The sequence below is a fragment of the Pyrus communis genome, chromosome 6, assembly GCF_041283825.1.
Source record: "Pyrus communis isolate YQ-2024b chromosome 6, ASM4128382v1, whole genome shotgun sequence".
NCBI classification, from domain to species: Eukaryota; Viridiplantae; Streptophyta; class Magnoliopsida; order Rosales; family Rosaceae; genus Pyrus; species Pyrus communis.
This window is the reverse complement of record NC_142570.1, coordinates 11,024,859-11,045,338: the sequence shown is the minus strand read 5'-3', so window position 1 is coordinate 11,045,338 and position 20,480 is coordinate 11,024,859. Positions and strand designations below refer to the sequence as shown.

Below are 20,480 nucleotides of genomic sequence, written 5' to 3'. Positions count from 1 at the left end.
GTTATTTTGAGAAATAATGCATCACTAATAGGAAATGTGAACTTTTCTTCTTACTAATATTTTCATTTAGAGAATATTCTTTCTGCAACTAGGTGCATGGAAGCAATGTCATTAGGCCTGGCAAATGGGTCATGTTTGTTGTGTTCCTGTCATTTTCGTGGCACTTGTTATGGGTGCAACTTGGACGGGTTGGAAGGTCAACCCAATCCTAACCCAACTTTTACAATTCGGGCTTGGGTTTAATTGGGTTGGGTTCGGGTTCCCAACTTTTTCAAGTTTAATCTTGTAATAACTTAGTTTCCAAGGATTCCTAAAAAAAAAAAAAATTAAGCCAAGTAGCATCAAAGCTAGCCAACTTTAATTTCATAAATCAATCAAAGTTGATGAGCAATTGCTTCGAGACACAACGAATTTAGGTTTCGGAGACTAACAATCTACTATAAAGCTTTAGGATTTAGAGACTACGAATATGGGCTGACTAATCAAAGTATCGTATTCCCTAAAAGCTTAAGTAATTATAAAGGGTAATTTATGTATAAAATATATATATATATATATATATATATATGTGTGTGTATATATTAGAAAAGGCATTGGTTTTTGGACTTGGTCCACTTAAGTATAGTATGAGTATTAATTGATATGGGTTACAATTTGGTTAGATTGAGTTTAGTTAATCGGGTTGGGGATGGACATGCAAATAATCAACCCAACTCAACCCAATGAATGGGTTGAAATTGAGTTGGGTTTGGGCGGGTTATAATTAAAATAAAAAAATAAACTAAAAATTGCTTGTTCGGGTTTAAAGTCGAGTTGGACATGGGTGTGTTCAGATTGGCCCAACCCAAGTTGCACCCCTAACACAGGTTATTTTAACGGGTCGTGTCGTGTCACACTCATTATCTTAGCGGTTTCTTAACAGATCAGATCACTTTACCTATTAAAACATGTAAAATGACCCAACCCGTTTAACCCGTTAAGGAAAAAATATATTTTTTTTTAAATTTGCACATAACACATTGTCCCATAAATATTTCTTCAAAACATAAAAACACATTTGTCATTAAGTACTACATACTCCAAAACAAGAGCCCAATGAAAAAGTATCAAACTCTACTACAAGATATCAAATGTGCAAGGATATGCTAAATAAAGGAGTTTTTCTTTTCAAGGTTGTGGAACTTTCTCATAAGTTAAAACCTTGTCAATGAAACTCTAAGCTTGCATGTTTTTTTTACAAAATCCTTCAATTTTCATCGTTCATGACGGAGAAATGGTAGTGGAACTTTGGTTTGATCTATTATCTTCAAGAGTTATATAGATGATTTTTTCAGTAAGGTTTTCCACATCAAAACTCTCTTTCGCATAAACTACATACACAAAAACCAAACATTATAAACCATTCAAATTATGAGAAGTTTACCAAAAATAATTATGAAAAAGAAATAAAACAATAGTAACATGTCACTTAAAAATAATTTACCTCCTTTTTCAAATAGGGAAATGGGTTTTGGGTTCTATTAGTAATGGAATCCGGGAAGGAGAAGAACTCGAGCGAAACAGAGAGAATCCAGGAATCCGAGTTAACATGTTGTGTAAGAAATTGACAGGCATAAATGTCCCCCCTCAAACTTGACCCCGCACAACGCAAGCTAACGTTTATGATTTCAGAAACATTTCCAGAACGAGAACAAGGGTTTTCCCCTCATTGTATATATATAGCTTAAGAAATTCGAATTTAGGACTATCTACTTGAGAGCTAAAACCGTAATAATCAATTGAATAAACTAAATGTTGGCCTACAACCAACATTGATTTTAAATGTTTCACCGTTGCAAATCAGAAAACAGAGAGAGACTTTCAAGCTCGGCACGTCTTTTAGCCGCCCTTCTGAAAGGTTTCCGATTTCGCCACCATAAACGTTCTATCCCACTAGAACACCTAAAACTATTGTTGGGCTCCCTAATTGCAAGCATCTTTTGTGCTATAACGGAATCTGCCTTCTTTGGGTTCGTCCGGCGCTTTGTGTGCGTAGGAGAGGGCGTTTTGGGCTCTACAGATTTTGCATCGGTACATCTGCGCAAGGAAGCATTTTGGGAGAACCAGTTATTGAACACGCATACTAGTAATCGAAAAAGGATACAGTTAATTTTGAGGAGACCAGGCTGACCTCTCTTGATCCACCACGGGTTCAGCAGACAACTCTTCTGCTAGAGGCTGACATGCAGGGCATATGTAAGTCTTTGGCGTGGAACGCAGCTTTATGCAATTGAAGTGATACCACTCATCACATTGGTCACACGCAATCATTGCTCGCTGATCATACGGCTTTCGACATATGCAATAAAGCATACTCCGAGCTTTCAACAACTGGAACCGGTAAGCATTGTTTTAGGGTGGGTCAGAGATCCAGCATAGTTTATTAACAAAAGGCCACATCACACAATTAAGACGAAAGCCTCCTCTGTTACCTTAAGTTCCTTCTCTAGACGAACAGGCAAATTTTCACCCTCCGAAACAAGTTCAAAAATTTTATCCAAGGAGAGAACCCCAGAATCGGCAACAACCTGTGCACAAAATAATGATGAAAAATAAGAGAGGAGAGGAAAGAAAAAGAGAAGATACAGAAATCTAGGAGAGATGTGCTCCTAACCGTCTTGGCAGTATCTGCCCACTGCAAACCAATAATCCTCACTTCTGTAAGTTTCTGCCAATAGTAATCTTCAGGTGGAATGTTTAAGGCAGCTCCCTAAACATTAAAGAAAAAATAAATACATGCATGAACATTACCTAGGGCAAAAATAGAGGATATTCTTTCCCACTAAATTGTTTTACTTGATAAAGGTTTGCTATTATGGGACAATCATGAGTGACCTCACATCGGAACTTTTGTTTTTGCCTCAAAAAGTTGAAGTTCAATGTATTAAGTGCTTCTATTATTTCTTTAGATTCTAAAAGCAAAAAACCTAGCCACCATTTCTCGGTATCCAGTACTCATGCACAAGTAAAGAAATTCTCGATCTAAAACAACCAATTGTTGGAAAATTATTTTTCCATCCTAGGGTTAGATTAAAGAATTCACCAGAAAGGATGGAGAAATTGTTCATCTGTACCAGCAGCACATACCTCTTTTAACTGCTGCTGAATCTGTTGGATTGTGGGCTTTTGTGAACCCTCCAATAACCTGTTGACTCTGACTTTCCATGAGTATCTTGATAAGGTCAACATAAGGTTGCTATCCCCTTCATGATCATGCACACCTTGAATTTCTCTGGCCTGTATAACAAAAACAAATTCAGTCACGAAGACTCACCAACTACTGCTTACATCAAGGTCATTCCCATCAACAGAAAATACCAAGACTAGCTATTCTCCTTTTTTTTTCTTTTCAATTTCCGAAAGACTAGTTTTCTAACAACATACCTAGCAAATTCCAACCCAAAGGTATTTATTACTTATTAAAGATGGCAAAGCCAGAGGGTCCATCACATTTTTTTTATCTAATAATAAAAAGTTCCGACACTACAACGAAAATGCTCCTTAAGATACCTTTAAAGCCGTGGTTAGCTTTTCAGAGATGACACTGAGATCTTTATCAGAATAAGCTAACGTAAAATCCACTATTTCTGTCAACCGAGATTTGCATGCCAGAGCTTGCTTCAAATTTATTTTCAGCACCTCTCTTTCTTCAATACTGAAAATACAAAACAATGTCAATAATTCCAATAACTTCAAGATCAACATATGAATAAACAAGTAGCTTCAAGGAGTGCATCCATAATACACTTCATTACCGAACACAGAAGTCTGCGTCACCGGATAGATGTTCAATAATTTTTTTCAGTTCTGGCCGCACCCCTCCAAATATCTGTACAACGTAAAAGGGATATTAATATAGATATCAAACATATAGTCTTCCTTACAGAATATGCTAAACAAACTAATACATACCGGAGAACTGCGTCCATTTTGAAAAGTTGTTCCAGATACCAGATGTCGGCAACATCGGCACACATATTCTGCATGTTTTCCATCAATTATGGAAGACCCTAGACACCCCAAATGGTAGCTGTTCATATAAAAGATATCAAGTTATAATCTATAACAGGGGGAGAGTTTACGGGAATTGTGTTTCTTGCTTAAAATTCTTAAAGTAAAAACAGGTGATTGTGCAGAAATAAGATTGAAATATCAACCCAATGTGAAACAATTAAGTACTAGTAATAACATGCAAGAATGGAGGACCGCAAAACTTTACAATAGCAATAAATACCTTACCAGTCCTTGCATGAAGAACAAGTAAGAAATTCTTGATCCAGAGAACCACTGGAGCAGCAAGCAAAGGAACTACTCTCTTTCAAGCCATGTGGCTTCTCATATATGCGCATACATCGATCTAGAGTCTGTCCCATCTGTGAATCAATAACAACGATTTAAGTCTGCACAGAAAACATTACAATTAAATGCAATAAATTACAAAGAGTTTTAGCTGAAACCTTTTCTAAACCGCCAAGCAATGAATTATCATCTTCAACTACTACCCTGACAATATCCATGCACTGTCGTTTCCAACTCTCAACCCTTTCAACTTCAGATACAATCAAATCTCGTGCTGTGCAACTGAAAGCAGCAGAAACTCCAAGTTCCTGAATGCAATTGAATCATATTAGGCATGTTTTCAGGAATTTAAGTACATAATCGAATGTAACTTAACAATCAATACCACACGACAAGAGAAAGCAGGCAAAAATTATATAACATTGACCAAGCCAAAGTGTTGTACTCTTCAACAATCGTAGAAGTCATCAGTTATAATCAACCATCAAATATGCTGAGATATTAACATTAAAACTACAAATAAAGACATTGACTCAAAGATGAACTGCAAGATAACAAAATTGAACTTTGTCATTTCTAAAGTACTTAAGCATGTACAAGCGCACAAACCGACATCATACCTTTAGCTGCAATGTTAGAGACCAAGATCGTTCTTCTGGCCTTAGGCTGAAAAGTTGATGCACTTGTTCAAGCCAGGACCTACAATACATTTAAAATCACTTATTATAAATCATACTGTTAATGCAAGAGAGGCCAATATGAATTGCAAATTGTGTAAGTTTTAATCCCCACATTGAAAACCCAGAAACCAAGGTTTTTTTTGTTTTGTTACCCAATTGGTTACACGCTTATAGGCCAAATGGTTTTCCATTCCCTTGAACTGATCAAAATGGAAAATGGTACAATACATCAGACCACCCAAAGAGGTCATAATTTGATATGAGCAGAAAACAAGCCACTGAATCAGGCAGCACCCCTGAAGTTCTAGTATACAAGTTTTAAGGACCAATTCATTCCAAGAGTTCTCTTTCCTTCAACTTGATAACTAAACATCAAAACATTTCTTAATACACTAAATCACGACACAACTTTTATTTCTACCTAGTAGAAGTAGAACCAACCTACTATTACCAAATAATATGTAAACAAATTTGGAAAATAAGAACTTTTCTATTTTCTAAAGAAACCATTTTGCAGTGACAATAGTAATTAAAAAACACGTTTTCTCAAACACTCATATTATTAGCCTCATTTTCATATTCTGCAACAGCCTGGACTTGTAGCATGCATACTAAGTCCTTGAAATTTTTTCCCAAACTCCTCCCGCATATATATCTACTTATCAAGTAATGCACTTCAGTTTAAAATGTGAAGGTAAAACAATGAACAGGTCAAAGAAACTGCAAGCTCACTTGTGTTTCTGAATAGCACATTCAAGTTGACCAACCATAAATGGGAAGAAGACACCAATACTCTGCAAAAGAAGATGGTACAGTTTAGTAAATCAAGTATAAAAATATCCATGCATAGAATTGATTTGAAAAATTACCAAAAAATAAAAGCACCTGAGATTTAGCTAGTACTTCTTCAGCTTCACTTAACATGTGTCTTTCAGAATTGCATGGTGCAGAAATAACCTTTGTAGCATGCTCAAGCCATTTGAGCCCTTCAACCAACAAGCCCCACAATGCACTAGGGGCATATGTACCATATAAATTTCCTGCAGCACTCACCAAATCTTCAACATCCTACAACAGAAATGACAAGTCTCCATAAAATTGCCAATCAGAAAGGCATTGTACAGAAAGTTCATACATTGTTAAAACAAAGCACATGAAAACCAAGCAAGACCAAGATAGCATCCTCGTTATTCCACCACCACTACCAAGGGTAGCTTAAAAATCACAGGGACTCTTTTTAAGTTGGTCTATACAATATCTATTCACTCTTGCTTAGCAAGTTGTGCCTTGCATTCATTCTGATTGTGGTGGGTTGAGACTTGGAGTGTCATTTCATTTAGGGCAAATATTAACTCTTCCTAATTCCTATTCTTTTTCTCAGATCTCATCTATGTGGTCTCTCCCTTCTCTTTGATTGAAAAAATGAACAATAAAAGACGAAAAGCAAAGCTTCTGCGAAACACGCTTCTAGTTGTATGGAAAAGTAGTTGGAGTCTTGGATGCAATGGACAAACATTGATACACTTTTTATGATGTGTCGGACAAACATTGATAGACTCCTTGTGCTGTGTCTTGGTCCATCATGTACTTATTACATTAATTGGTACCGAACCTGGTTGCTACTCTACCGCTAGATGCATTTTATTATTCTAATCAAAGGAAGAAGAAGTAGAGGAGATGCTCTACACTGCAAAAATTTTGAGACTAAGAAGTGTAAATTTCAAGCACTGCAGAGATTTAGCAATTGTCCATGGAACTTGAAGGTGAAATGTTAGTACTAGGGAGCATGGAGGATCAAGTCATGGGTATATTAACGAGTCTGGTGATAACTCTGCCAGCAGTCATAACTGGATGTGGTAGGAAATGCAAGGGAAAAGTGGTTATACAACCACAACTAAAACTTAAGCATCATGTTGTACGATCACTATTGCAAATTCATCCGAAGACATAAAATTTGATTACTATTGGAGTATGAAGTATTACCTCAAGAGGAGGAACTCCAGAGCAGAAAGAAAGAGCCTTCTTACACCATTGCAGCACAGAACAAGCCTCCTTAAGTTTCACAAGCTCGCTAAAGTCAAAAGAAAGAGATAAACCAGTGTTTTCCAAGGATTCGATTCTTGCAATTAGATGTTCAATCTTGGAAAGAAGACCATCTCTTGTTCCATCACCAATGATCCTAATATCAAATAGGCACCTTGTATCTTGCAGTAGAGAGCAAGCATCATTCTCCCATTCCTTACAGTTCATCAAAACAGTCTCAAGCATCCTTATTTCTTTCAAAGAAACCTTCAGATGCTTTGACTCGGAAACTAATTCCTACAACATTAAACCATATTGTTATCTAGGTCTATCAATCTTTAGCAAAGAAAACAAACAGGAGACGTTGAGAACCTTCAAGGTGTCGACATTCAGCAAAGAACTTGAAACAGATACCAAAGGAAAACAAGTCATTAAAAATGGCTTTGAGCTCCTTAACCAGATCATAGCCTTTGATAGTGCATCCTTGACATCAAGGAGAGAAGATAAATTCACATGTATGTCTTCCGAACTCCTAAAACATTAAAACTCAATTATTAGAACCAGCAACGGAACTTATCCACGAACACCCATATGGTAAAAAAATGTAAAGCATGTAGAAAACCTGATAACATCTTCAAAGTCAGATATCTGAGCCTCATGTGCAAGGATATGTTTCGCTCTTTCCTCCCATAGCATTGCAGCATCAAACACTTCAGACATATCAACGAATAACTTCTCCCCCTCAATACGTAACCTGACAGAGAAGACAAATTGATCAAGGGTTAATGCAAATACAATCCATTCTCTAGTATCACACTTGTACCAGGGATCAAGGTAACGGTACATACATTCTTGCTTCCATCATCACTTCTTGAATGAAGTCCAGAGACAATTTAGTATCTCGCATCTGCACGTATTCCAAGCAAATTATATGCATTTGGGTGTCTATTAGGATTCAAGCACAAAAAACAAGTGAAACTACATAGGAGCAGGCCAGAAGGGGGAGGGATGGATACCCGTGGGCTAGCTTAGGCCCACTTAACTTGTCGTTGTGTACATACTGCAAGTTTGTAACGTTGCATGCACAAAAACTCACATAGACACAAATCCAGTGGGCCTAAGCTAATCCCATTGGGTTACCCACGACCATCTATAGAGGGAGGGAGGGAAGGAGACGAATTACATAATAATAGTTGCTTACCCTCAGCGCCTTTTCCCTGCACTGAGCCTTCTTCAACTCAAACTCTACGATAGACAACTGATCAACTGATAAATAAAAAAACCCAATGTTAGCAACAAGAGAGGCCTCTTTCTTATGACTGCTGAAAAAGTCAACATATTCCAGAACCTTTAATTCTCAAAGATGCTCCATCTGTTAAAATGAGCATTAACTCATTAACTACATTTTGATCCTCCCTTTCGTGAATGTTCACAAGAACAGCATTAAGAAGAGAAATCCAAGAAACAGCATCAGTGTGGTACTGCCTCAGAAGCTTCAGCTCTGGTGTGTTAACAGTAAAACCATCCAATTCTTTCAGAAACACCTCAACATCCTGCAGAAGCCATGTATTCATAAGTACAAGTACTTTAAATCATGCAAATCATTGGGGTAGCCTATTAACCGTATGACTAACCTCAAGGATAATAGGACCTTTCAAAATTTCACCACATCGAGCATGACATGATTCAGCCTTCCTTAACAGATCCGAAAGCCTATCTGTGTCTGGGAGTTCAACTTGGAGCTCTGAAATCTGTTTATTAGATTCAATTTTATGATCCCAACCAACAAAAAAAAAAAAAGAAAGAAAAAAAAAAAAAAAAGGAATTATTAGTCACAACGTAAGAGATTTAAACAAAACACAAAGTTCGGCAACAGAACAGCATGCCAATCATCATTACCTCTGATTTCAAATTGTAAACAACATCAATCTCAATTGCAGCAGTACGTGTCTCTGAGATACATTTTCTTATGCCTTCCATCAAGACCTGCCCAGATAATGAAGCCAGATTATAAACATTAGCTTGCCATATACGAGAATACGTTATAGCTCGAATTATTTTTAACTTGGGTTTTGGTAGAATTTGAGTCCAAATAAAGTAAACTACCTTTGCTGATGAAATTCTTTGTAGTAAATTTTCACTTTCATTCACACAGACTGGAAGCTCACAGGCTCTGGAATACAACAATTCCAACTCTGATAGCTGGAAGGACAATTGTAAACAAATGTTAATCCTTATGAATGAAGTCAAATGAGATCACATTGTAATCGATTAGTGCTATTATTGTACAGCAGACAATAGAGACACTGCCTACTTTCTGCAAGTACATGTATGACCAGAGAAAAAAGTGAATTTCTTGAGCTTTGCTCTGGCCCTGGCCCTTTTCTTCACATTAGTATTGTTAGAACACTGTTAGATAAACTCATGAGAGAATAGACAGAAAAACAGAAAAATACCTTTGGGCATGATGACATAGCAGATTCAATTTCCTGTATCAACACCTTTGCCTTTTCGGTGTAGCCCTGTATCACAGAATCACACCCCTGGTAAGAGTCTTAGTTGGCAAGGCCCAGGATAAGACAAACTAATAATTACACCCACTCACAAAACTGTAACCTTCAAAATATGATGCCCAGTCTCGTGACAGGGCACCGCATCAAAACTCAGCAACTCATTGATATAATCCAAGTGAACTTTCTCTCCATTGTTTCCACGATGAGATGACCAAGTCTCAAGTTTAGATAGACAATCTCTTACACCTTCAGCCCATATCTGAAATCTGATCAAATTCTTGATCGTTTCCCGCACCTATATTTCAATGTGAATGTAAATGAGCATAGGTGAAATTTCAGAACAAAACAGAAGATAAAAAGCAGTTGAAACTCACAGGATTCATCTCTGAGCCAGCCCAAAGAAACTGTTCAGCTTCTTTTAATAAAGACACATACTCATCTCTTGAAAACGGATTCTGAGAAATCTTGCATGAGCTCAAAAGCCATTGTTCTGCAAGTTGAGCAAAAGTAGCATGGCCCCCTTTCACCTACATGCATTGCATGGCCTCAGAAGCAGTCTAAAAAACCCACATACTAATTACATCAAATTGTAGGCACCACATTCGTTGACTAAGAACCAGTTAATGTTAAAAATAATGCAGACATTCTTAGAAAGAAATACAGATTAACATTAAAAACCAAAATGATAGCATGATGGCCAACATAACATTATTGATTAGTCAAGATAAAAAAATCCAACCTTTTTTGTCAAAGCCGTTGGTTCATCAGGGAATGAGGTTTGCCTTCTTATAGTCCTACTTTGTGTTGTCTCCCCAAAACAATGTTTATCCATTTCAAGCACCAATTCATGCAACTCTGCCAGAGAATGACGATACAAAAGACGGTGTCTCTTGGATTTGCATTCACAAAGGTGTTCCGAATGCTGCACAAAAGGCAAAGTATTTTGTGAGGATAAAGCATATGAGTTGAATAGACAGACTTCCAAGTACCAGGTTCAACCATGTTCATAACTTGATTTTACATGGTAAATAGTCATCATTATAATTTAGTTAGTACGAGAGAATTCTTAACAAGGTAAGAATAAGAAAACAAAATTATCGACTCTGGGTTATAGAGATCAGGCAATTAACATCAACTATTAAACACCTAATAAGAACAGAAAAGAAAACAAAAGAGTCGGATTTATCATCAAAACTAAAAACTTCCAACCAAGTAATCTGCAGTCTGACTTGATACCCCGAAACAATGAGAAAATCTACTTACAAATATTATATATATCTTTGTTAGGATGTTAAAAGATTAAGGGACCAGAATCATGTGCAATAGATTATATAATATACTTGAAAATTATTTGACTCTTGTCCTCAATCCAACTACATAAAAATGGAATGCATCTAAGATTATATCATTCTTTTTCCTTCCTCTCATCTTTCCCTTCTGCTAAACAAAAGAATCAGGGAAACTTTGTATCTTTGCTTTTATTTCCATTATTCCACCTCATGATGTATTCATTTCACTCCATCCTTCTTACCAAACAGTGTACTGAAAGTTGAATAAATACTATCTAGGTGATCTGTCATTGCATCATCTCCATCAACTTTAAATAATTGGGAAAAAATCTCCAAAAGAACAATTATGCAAACATGTGCTTTTATTTTTCTCCATTCCAACTTTTCTTACAGAATAATCCCACACAAGATTTATAAGCATAGGTTAGAATCATAACTTATGTCCAAATTGAACTACACACATAAATACTAAACAGAGTGAGGATTCGAAACAGATTCTGAGAATCACATACCTCTAGACATACAAATGCAGATGGCCTACAACAACAAACAACAGCAGAAAGAAAAAGATACTGTTGGCATATAATGCATGTAGGGTCCTACAAAAAAACAGCAGGAAATATCATTATCATCTGAAAATATTAAATTTGCAAAGCATATGCCCAAACACAAGGTTGTAATGCATTATGCAAGTACCTCTTCGGTACCAACATATTCAGGGCATTTACGAGAGGACATAATGGATGATCCGATGATTCCTTTTCTCCAAAGCCTCTCCCTCCAAGTTTTTTCCTTGCTGTAGATTCTTGTCAATTCTTTCTTCAAATAAGTTGACACTCTGCTGTCACAGTCACTCTGCTAAACCAAAACAAGATTAAGCTCACGGGACCTATAATTCAGTTAAGTGACTGGCAAAAGAATTTAAAGGGAGAAAGGAAGTCAATAAACAATGTTGACGCAAGACAACTGCTTTTGCAGCATTTATGGACTGAAAGAATGCCACATTACAACAAACAAATAATTTGATAATCAGACATGAAAATCTTTTCTAACAATGTACATTGACATGAGTAAGCTGTGTAGCCCAATTGCTATCCAATGAACATTATTATGCCCTTCAATCCGCATTATGATAGCTTCATAACCCAAGGGCTACTCCAATACAATATAGCTTCATAACTGCAGAGTTTTGCTTATTTTTATATGAGCTCACTGAAGATTATGGAAACTTCCACTACACAACATAGCCTGTAATAGCATCCCATCTAAAATTTGAACATTTACAGAGAGATATAAAATGAAAGTTATTCAACAGGTATAACATCACAAATTTTATTAGCAAGCAAACAGGACTTGCATTTGTGTATCATTAAACAACACAATACAAGGTTAAGGTTGTACAGCTGAACCTGGAAAAGACTTGGATAGATTGACAAAGATCTGAGAACATCAGATTGTGAACCACAGATAGCCTGGTCCCCCAAACTTCTAGCCAAAACCCAAAACACCAAGCAAATACTTGATATCAAACACTGAATTGGCTAGCTAGTTTAAGGTATTTGTCGTACACATGCATATAGTAAAGCATAAGATGTCCTATCACTAAAATTAACCTTGGCTAGCACGCAAACAAGCTCCTCGTGAGACAGAATGGCAGTTTTGTGATAAAGCTGATACAGCCCTGCTCCAAACCCACCATGAGGTAGCCAGTCCGCTGGAGCAAAATTGACAGCTTCTGCACAATTCAAACCTGAAAATGCCAGAGCCAATGCGTTATCCCCTGCGCAGGAATTAACTGAACACTACATCACCTGACCACTATCAACTTGTAAAGCAAAATGCCATACCAAGATTAAAGCCTCCATGGTAAGATCTGGGGAAGGTGATGACAAAATTCCCAGGCTCCTAGCAGAGAGCAAGTGTGAAAAGAACGTCAACAATTACTAAAAATACCAGATGAATAATTTAAAATTGGTATGTGTATAATTAAAGTTGAAAAGAAAACCCTAAATACAGTTATGAATATATTGATAGACAAAAACCTGTAGCACACTATATACTGGAACTCCATTCTCTTGCAAAACAGATGGATTTAACATGGTGACAAGCTGAAAGAGTAAATCAGGTTGTGCATCAAAAAGATCAGGAAGACTGTTGCGCATCACCTACAGCACGTAAGTAAAAATTGTGCTTATAATTCAGCATCAGAAAAACACTATTTGGTTTGGCATTGAATTGAACAACCAACGCAAGCATTGGTAAATTTGAAAGGTTACAGTAATCAGCAGAGAACTACAGCACGCTACAATTAAATACAAATCAAATTCATTCCTTTGCCACAATAATGTACTATAGAAATTCCCAATGATAAAAACAATGAATTACGAGAAGGATACCACAAATGAGAAAAAGCTGATATTCTAAGAACAAATACCAAACCCCAAAATAAATGAAAAAATGAAAGAGCTACCTTCTCAAATGCACTGGCTTCCCTACCAGGGACGCTGTACCAACATTTTGGCTCTCCCCTGAGAAAACAATAGAAAGCTAACATTCAAATCATCCACTTTAAGTTACACAAAAAGAAAAAATATTTGATTTCTGAAAAAGAAAAGGGAAAACTCATCCACTACACAGAGACAACAAAAGAAATATTTTGACCATTGTTTTTTCTTAAATATAAGCAAAAGTCTGAAGGTAATCAAACAGCATAGCCTCATAAGTCTACCTACAAATCACTTTCAACTATGAAACACAATTTTCCAAACTAGTTCGGCAAGAGATGCAAAATTAGTTTTTACTTGATCAGCGAAACTAAAAATAGAAATGACTCACCACTATAAGACAAACACAATCAGATAATACTAGGACATGGCCGAGGTTAAATATTATTTTAGTACTCAATTAACCCAAGGTGCATGATTGGAAGCTGACAAATGGACAGGTTACAGAAATCCATAATCAAATTTAATAACAAACTAGTATTGTCAGCCAGATATATATGATAACAATTTCACCAATGAATCTACTTTTATGTTGACTGAATTCTGCACTGGGAATAATCATCACAAAAGATACATTACTTACAAAAGTGTATTTTGTAAGTGGTGCACATATGTTTTCTGAAAATGCTGTCCTCTCTGTGGTTATAACCGAAGATCTTGTTCAAAAGTCATCTTTCTTTCCAATTCTTTTAATGCAGAGTATCAACAGGTGGACAGAATTTTTATTATTATTTTCAAAGGATTCCATAGGGGGAAAAACAAGTGAATCATGTCTTTCTTTTCTTTTATGAGGGTAATGAGGGTATCTCCTCATCTTCCCTTTCATGTTTCTTAACCTTGTTATTGTTGTACTTTTATGCACAAATGGAAGCAAATTCTAACAAAGTATCAAATATCAACGTTGTAAACGAAAGCGAAGAAACAAACAATCTCAGAATAAGAACACAAGAGATTAACGTGGTTTGACATAAAGCCTACGTCCACAGGCGAAGCACGGTGAAAAATTTCACTAAACAAACGGAGATTACCATAGAGTGGTTAACTCTCACAACCCAAATCTCGCAAATTACAAACCCTAAACCAAATGAGTAGAGAACCCCAAACAAACAGAGAAGATTGTTCCAAATTGGTCTCTAACTCTCTAACTCAAAAATTGACTCTCACCAAAATGCAAAACAAATAAGCCATGAATTTGCCACACTCTCCTGACTCCAAACGGTAACCTCCACCCAAAACCCAAAAGAGAAAACTCTCTAAACCAATGGTGAGGCGCACAAAATAAACTAACCCTAAAGTCCTATTTATAGTGCATAGAACTTAGGTTATAATGAGAATCATAATCCTAATTGGAAGTCAATCCAAATCGTAATCAAATAGATAATTAACAAAATCTCTCCACCAAGCAAGGAATCCAACCAAGAAGTCAAACCCAAACCCAAACCCAAATAGGACACCAAAACGAAATAGGTAACACAAACTTAATTTCTACATCATCCTGTTTTTGAGCCGTAAATCACAACAGTTATTAGCTCCTCCATATTTCTTTGCTGGCCCCAAATATTTTCTCTCAGTCACACACACACTTACACACAAACCAATAGGAGTTGACATCCCATCTTGCTCCATGGAATGTGCACATGTTTACAACTCAAAGCCACTAATAATCATCTTACATGGATAATTATTATGCATTTGTAGCTAAAATTATCTCGTATATAATATTAAAAAATACACAAGATATACATACCAGTGATGATAATTCATTGAGTAAAAACAATGATCTTCAAAATGCCAGCAAAAAGATGAGAACAGCATCCCAACATACAGCCAAGGAACCATAACACCAGCAATGTTATGATGAACAGCTCTAAGCACTGATCCTTTCAGTTTGGGTAAGTTATTGAGATTCCATGGGCTCCTACAGTATTCATCCCATATCTTGGCCTCAGTTGATTCTGGTTTCTGGTCATTTACACGTGGAAACCCACTCCCATACATGGAAGTATCCAAGTCACTGCCATACATAACTTCCACCTCACCGGCTGAACCCTCCACAATTTCCCAAAACTTTTTCTCTAATTGAACCCTTGATGCAGATCCTGACCCAAACCATTTCCTCTTGGCACGATTAGCCATACGCCTAAAAACTTCCAGTGAAAACTGCTTACCAGGCACGAAACCAAAACTATCCTTGTCGGAATTCAAGCATTCCAAGCAATACCAATTCCCTGGTGGAACCTGCTTCAATGGAGGAGACAGACAATAAATGTGCCACCCCTTATTACACCTATCACACAAAAGCATCACTTCACCGTGCAAGCCACTTACGCATTGTTCACATATCTGATCATGCTCCTCATCCTCCTTCTCTACCTTACTGACCTTAACTTTCCCACCATCCTTAGTGATTCGCCTCCTTTTGGAGCTGGAACATTCAAAACTCTGTTCACCCCTCTTCTCCACAGGCATACCCCTCTTATATCTTCTGGCCCCCTCTCTGTTCAGCTTGTTATAATACTTTTCATAATCATACAAATGGTCACGATACAGTTGACACAATACATGCTTCGAGCACTCCGAAATCCCTTTCACCGGCCTCACAAAACGAGCAACCTCCCCCCACTTCTTCCCCTTCACAACCTTATCATACCCTCCATATCGCTTCACAGCATTAAACAACTTACACAAATCCAACTCCTCCCCTTGGAAAACCACCCTCTTCCGCAACTTCTTCCTGCATCGGTCCTCCAAAAACCTATTGTACTCCAACTCAAAAGTCTTGGAATCGCATGACGCAGGGCGCACCTGCAGCTGGTGAATGGCCTGCGTCTTTGTTGGAAATGTAAACGAATCCAAATCCAACGCAAACGGGGGTTTCCAGCTCTTCGGTGGAACTATCCTACAAATCCCATACGCCTCGGCCTCGGGCCTGATCTTATAAATATACTCCAAAGGGGCTCTAAATTCATCCTCAGTAGGGTAATACACAGGTGCAGATGGAATATTCAATGATCCAGATGATGAAACACTCAAAGTTTGACCTACAACTCCCTTCTCCACAGCCCTAGGTTTTCCTTTCCCCATTAACACCACCACACAGATACACACAACCTATACATATAGCTACCTACATAAACATACAATTAAATTTGGATTAATTAAATTAAATTAAATTAAATTAACATTGCAGTACTGAAATTCGAATTCGAGTGGTTTTAGGGCTTTGCAGAGCGTACCTTTGTAGTAAACTGAGACTGGAGTGTATTTCAGAGAGACAAGAAGGAGAGGGTGTGGTTTCTGAGTTTCGTGCGAAAACTATCAAGTGTTGTTGAAAGGAAAGACGCAGAATTACAAATTAGCGCCTGAAAATGGTAAAATTTACGAGAATGGTAACTCTATCTCTTCTCCTCCTTGTTGTTTTATTTTTTATTTTTTATTTTTTATTTTTCATTTTTTCTTTAAAGATAAAGAGTTTCCTTTAAGTGGGCCTAGCCGTACTATTGTCTTTGTTATGTTTGTCTCGTTTGGTCTTTTTCCGCGGCTTGTGTCGGGAGAGGGTTGTTTGGGGAATCTACACGCGCTGGGGGATCGGGTGGCTGAGCGTGTAGTATGGGATTTGATCGACGGTCAGCATTCAGGCGTTGGCATTTTTTTTTTTTGGAGAACCAGGCGTTGGTTTTGCTCTTGGTTTGAGAGCGTGTTTGGTTGCACGTGTGTTGAAGCAACCGGACTGCTGTCCCCTTCCTTCTTTTGTCTAATTTAGAGCTGGTTTGGTATTACTGTGCTTTAAAAAAAAAATTGTTTTTACTGTATTTTAAAAATACACTCATTTTTGCTACTTCACGCTTTCAGTTTTTTCACCCAAAACTGTGAAAATAAGCTGTTTTTAAGTGTTTACCAAACATTTTTTTTAGCTCAATTTTTTTGATACTTACTTTTTATAAAAGCACCTCAGTACCAAACCAACCCTTAGTGGGGCAGTTCCAAATTCCAACTTTACCACATTATACCTACTAGTCTTTTTACACGCATAGTTTTTTATTACGCAATGCTACGTGTGATTTAAAGGTATTTATCTACGTATTGTTTTTGCGTGTGGACTTGTCTTTTTTTTTTTTTAACCAATGGCGTTAGTTAGTCAAGACTCACATATTTTTGTTTTATTTTTGTGCATAACTATCAATTTAGCAAGAAATTTTGTGTGCAAGTTCACATTTCAACTTTTTTTAAGCAATGAAGTTTTAGGCTAACTTTCGTGTATACTATAGTTTTTTCTTTTATTCACTCGATGTGTACATCTAAAATTTAGTATCTTCATTGTGACAAAGGTGAAATAAGAATTCTTTAAGATATAGACATCATGGTCTGTGTAGTGATAAAATGAAATAAGTAACAAATAGTTGCTTAGAAAGTTTAGAAATAACATGATATTACAGTATGTCGTGTGGTATACTTGAATGGGATATCATGCTATTACATTTACTTTGCCCATTTGCCTAGAAGAGGAACATGGAAAGAACCTGGTATATTGGATGGCTAACATGAGTCCACTCTCCACTTTTCATCTTTTACATTAATTATCAATTTAATCAAACTATAGTGCACAACACATTAGTCTTTTTTTATTGTTCTTTACGTGCAACAACACAGTTCATAGCGAATGTACTTTGAATAATTACTTTTCCTACAACAATTACCACAATCTAGACCCTAACAACTCATCAACACATTGTGTTCAGTGAGGCAGTAAAAAAAACGACTACCTTGGTTGTTAGATGTTTAAGCTAATACACAAGCTAGACATCGATATTTCAAAATCCCATACATTGGCCTTACCTATACCAATGGCCTCAATGGCTTTTTTTTTTTTTTTTTTTTTTTTGAAAATTGGAAATGCATTCCTAGGCAACAACCACCACATACAAAGAAAGCTAGAGAAAACTGACCAACATAACACAAGCAAGCGAGAAGGGGAATACAAAATATGCTACTAAACTAGGCTAACACGTCTTCTTCATCCCACAACAATCATATCTAAGAAGGAGGACATGGCAAGCCATCTTTGTTCAAAATTCTCACCAAGGATGATAGGGGTCTGACAACCCAAATGGAATCGCTCATCACCGCACCACTAAATCTAGCGACAAAGTTCGCTGCTTCATTCACTGATCTTGCCACCTAAGACCAAATGCAATTTTGAAAACGACACCCTATTTGCAGTATGCAACTTAAAATAGGATATATCTCCCAGCTGCAGTTTTCAGCACCTCCATTTAAGTAAGAAATCATTTGTTTGTAATAAGATTCCACCACTATTTGAGAATCGTTGCTTTGTTGAGCCAAAAAACAACCTTCAAGGATCGCCAAAGCCTCAACCACGGTTGCACTGGATGCATGCACTTCCTTTCTTATAACCTTTAAACACATATTCCTTAAGTCTCTCACAACACCTACATAACCTATTGAAGCCCCACTTTCCAACGTGCATCAACATTAATTTTTATCATTTGGGAGGGGGGTAGAGACCAGGGCCGGTCCCGCTGAACTATTTACCTTGCTCCTTTCTAGGTTGAATTCCCTTCCTTTGCCTTCATAAACAGAGTATAAGCACATTGAATGGCCTTAACAGTTTGCATAGAAGAAGGAGGTTTGTGATTAAAAATTGACTTACATCGGGTTTTCTAGTTGTGCCCACAAGTGAAAGCCAATAGCGTTCGAATTCTCGCCCTCTCTGCCTTATCCCCGAAATTCTCCTTGAACATTTTTAAAAGCCAAGCATCAAAAGTAGTAATAGAATTCCTATCAACTTTATAATTCAGTAAGGCTCCAAACCAGGCCAAATCAACCCAGGGACAAAAAAACAGAAGATGTTCTACAGATTCCTCATACTCATTGTAAATCGGACAAAGGGGTGCATTAGCACACCTTCTTTTAGAAAGGTTTAGTTGCGTAGCAATGACAACTTTGATTCATTTCCATAACAAGTTTTGAATTTTAGAAAGGGCCTCCAGTCCCCAAATCCATTTCCACACCTCATGATCAATATGCATTGAAGATAAGGGTTTTGAATTCCGTCTTATGCCATTATTGTTTTGGAGCCATCTAATCTGACAAAGTAAATCCCCCTCCTATCTGTAGGCCAAATGAACCTATCATCCCTCCTAGAATCACCCACATGTATACTAGGGATTGCCCTACAATCGTCTTCAGAGGTCAAATTACGAGTTGGGTTCAACTCCCAACTTCCATCCATCATGTTAATAACCGAGGCCACAAGCATTTCTCTGTCTACATCTACTTCATCGAAAGGAATTGGACGACTGCACTTAATACTTGGAACCCATTTATCAACCCAAATATTTTTTTTACCATTCATAACTTGCCAATGCGCACTTTTTAACAACAACTCCCTTCCTTCAAGCAAGTTGGACCAAATCCAAGAAGCACGCCCACCTTTCTTGGCTTCCAAAAATGAGACATAAGGAAAGCATTGCTCCTCTAATACTCGAGCCCACTGAGAATTCAGATCATGGATTAATCTCTAACATTGCTTGGCAAGAAGAGCAATATTAAACTCTTTTAGATTCCGGAATCTCATTCCCCCCTCACTTTTTGAATAACTTATCGTTTCCTAACTAATCTAGTGAATTTTTCTCTCGTTTTCTCTTTACCCCCACCAAAATCTAGCAAGAGCATCATCAATCTCATTATGTAAGGTATCCAGAAATTTGAATATGTTCATTGGGTATGCCGACAATGCTTGAATGATCGTCTTAATCAACACCTCATGTCTGGCCTGAGAATGGAACTATTGTTTCCACCCTAGTATTTTCCTTAGAACACGATCTCTAACATAAGCCAACGCCTCTTTTTTTTGAACTTCCCCAATCTGTCAGAATTCCGAAATATCTACCTAGGTCTTCCACTTGTGGCATATTTAATATTCTACAAAGTTCCTGGCAAACTTCAATCAAAGTGTTAGCACTAAAATAGACAACTTTTGCAAACTAATCTCCTGGCCGAATGCATGACAGTAGGCATTGAGTAAATTTACAATATTTTGACTGTTATTTCTTATGGCCTTTAGGAAAATCAAAGTATCATCTGCTAATAAGAGATGAAAGAGGCATGTTC

The 20,480-nt window shown here is 37.1% G+C and overlaps 1 protein-coding gene across 2 annotated transcripts; it reads right to left on the bottom strand.

The window, feature by feature from the left end:
* Window positions 1-1,676: 1,676 nt before the first annotated feature.
* On the bottom strand, window positions 1,677-16,737 carry LOC137710330 (lysine-specific demethylase JMJ17). 2 transcript variants are annotated; one of them, XM_068449278.2, is made up of 34 exons: window positions 16,583-16,737; window positions 15,094-16,473; window positions 13,313-13,370; window positions 12,885-13,007; window positions 12,690-12,747; window positions 12,456-12,592; window positions 11,539-11,697; window positions 11,355-11,441; window positions 10,293-10,475; window positions 9,928-10,080; window positions 9,657-9,848; window positions 9,497-9,562; window positions 9,147-9,242; window positions 8,940-9,026; window positions 8,675-8,791; window positions 8,389-8,593; window positions 8,242-8,306; window positions 7,889-7,947; window positions 7,663-7,794; window positions 7,413-7,572; window positions 7,002-7,337; window positions 5,904-6,086; window positions 5,751-5,812; window positions 4,959-5,037; window positions 4,497-4,646; window positions 4,279-4,412; window positions 3,952-4,069; window positions 3,795-3,868; window positions 3,550-3,694; window positions 3,127-3,276; window positions 2,654-2,749; window positions 2,472-2,567; window positions 2,171-2,370; window positions 1,677-2,076 (listed from the first exon to the last, which is right to left on the bottom strand). In XM_068449278.2, exons 2-34 carry the CDS (start codon window positions 16,428-16,430, stop codon window positions 1,827-1,829), a joined length of 5,547 nt encoding a protein of 1,848 aa, XP_068305379.2. In that variant the 5' UTR covers window positions 16,431-16,473; window positions 16,583-16,737; the 3' UTR covers window positions 1,677-1,826. The 2 variants fall into 2 exon arrangements, with proteins under 2 accessions (XP_068305379.2, XP_088551901.1); XM_088695775.1 differs by having other exon boundaries at window positions 9,497-9,563; window positions 9,709-9,848.
* Window positions 16,738-20,480: the final 3,743 nt, after the last annotated feature.

Excerpts from the sequence above, each read along its gene's own strand:
- LOC137710330 (XM_068449278.2), bottom strand. The coding sequence starts at position 16,430 with ATGGGGAAAGGAAAACCTAGGGCTGTGGAGAAGGGAGTTGTAGGTCAA. Across the intron at positions 7,795-7,888 it reads GTGATGATGGAAGCAAGAAT|GTTACGTATTGAGGGGGAGA; the intron begins GTATGTACCGTT and ends CTTCTCTGTCAG. Across the intron at positions 4,070-4,278 it reads TGTTCTTCATGCAAGGACTG|CTACCATTTGGGGTGTCTAG; the intron begins GTAAGGTATTTA and ends TTATATGAACAG.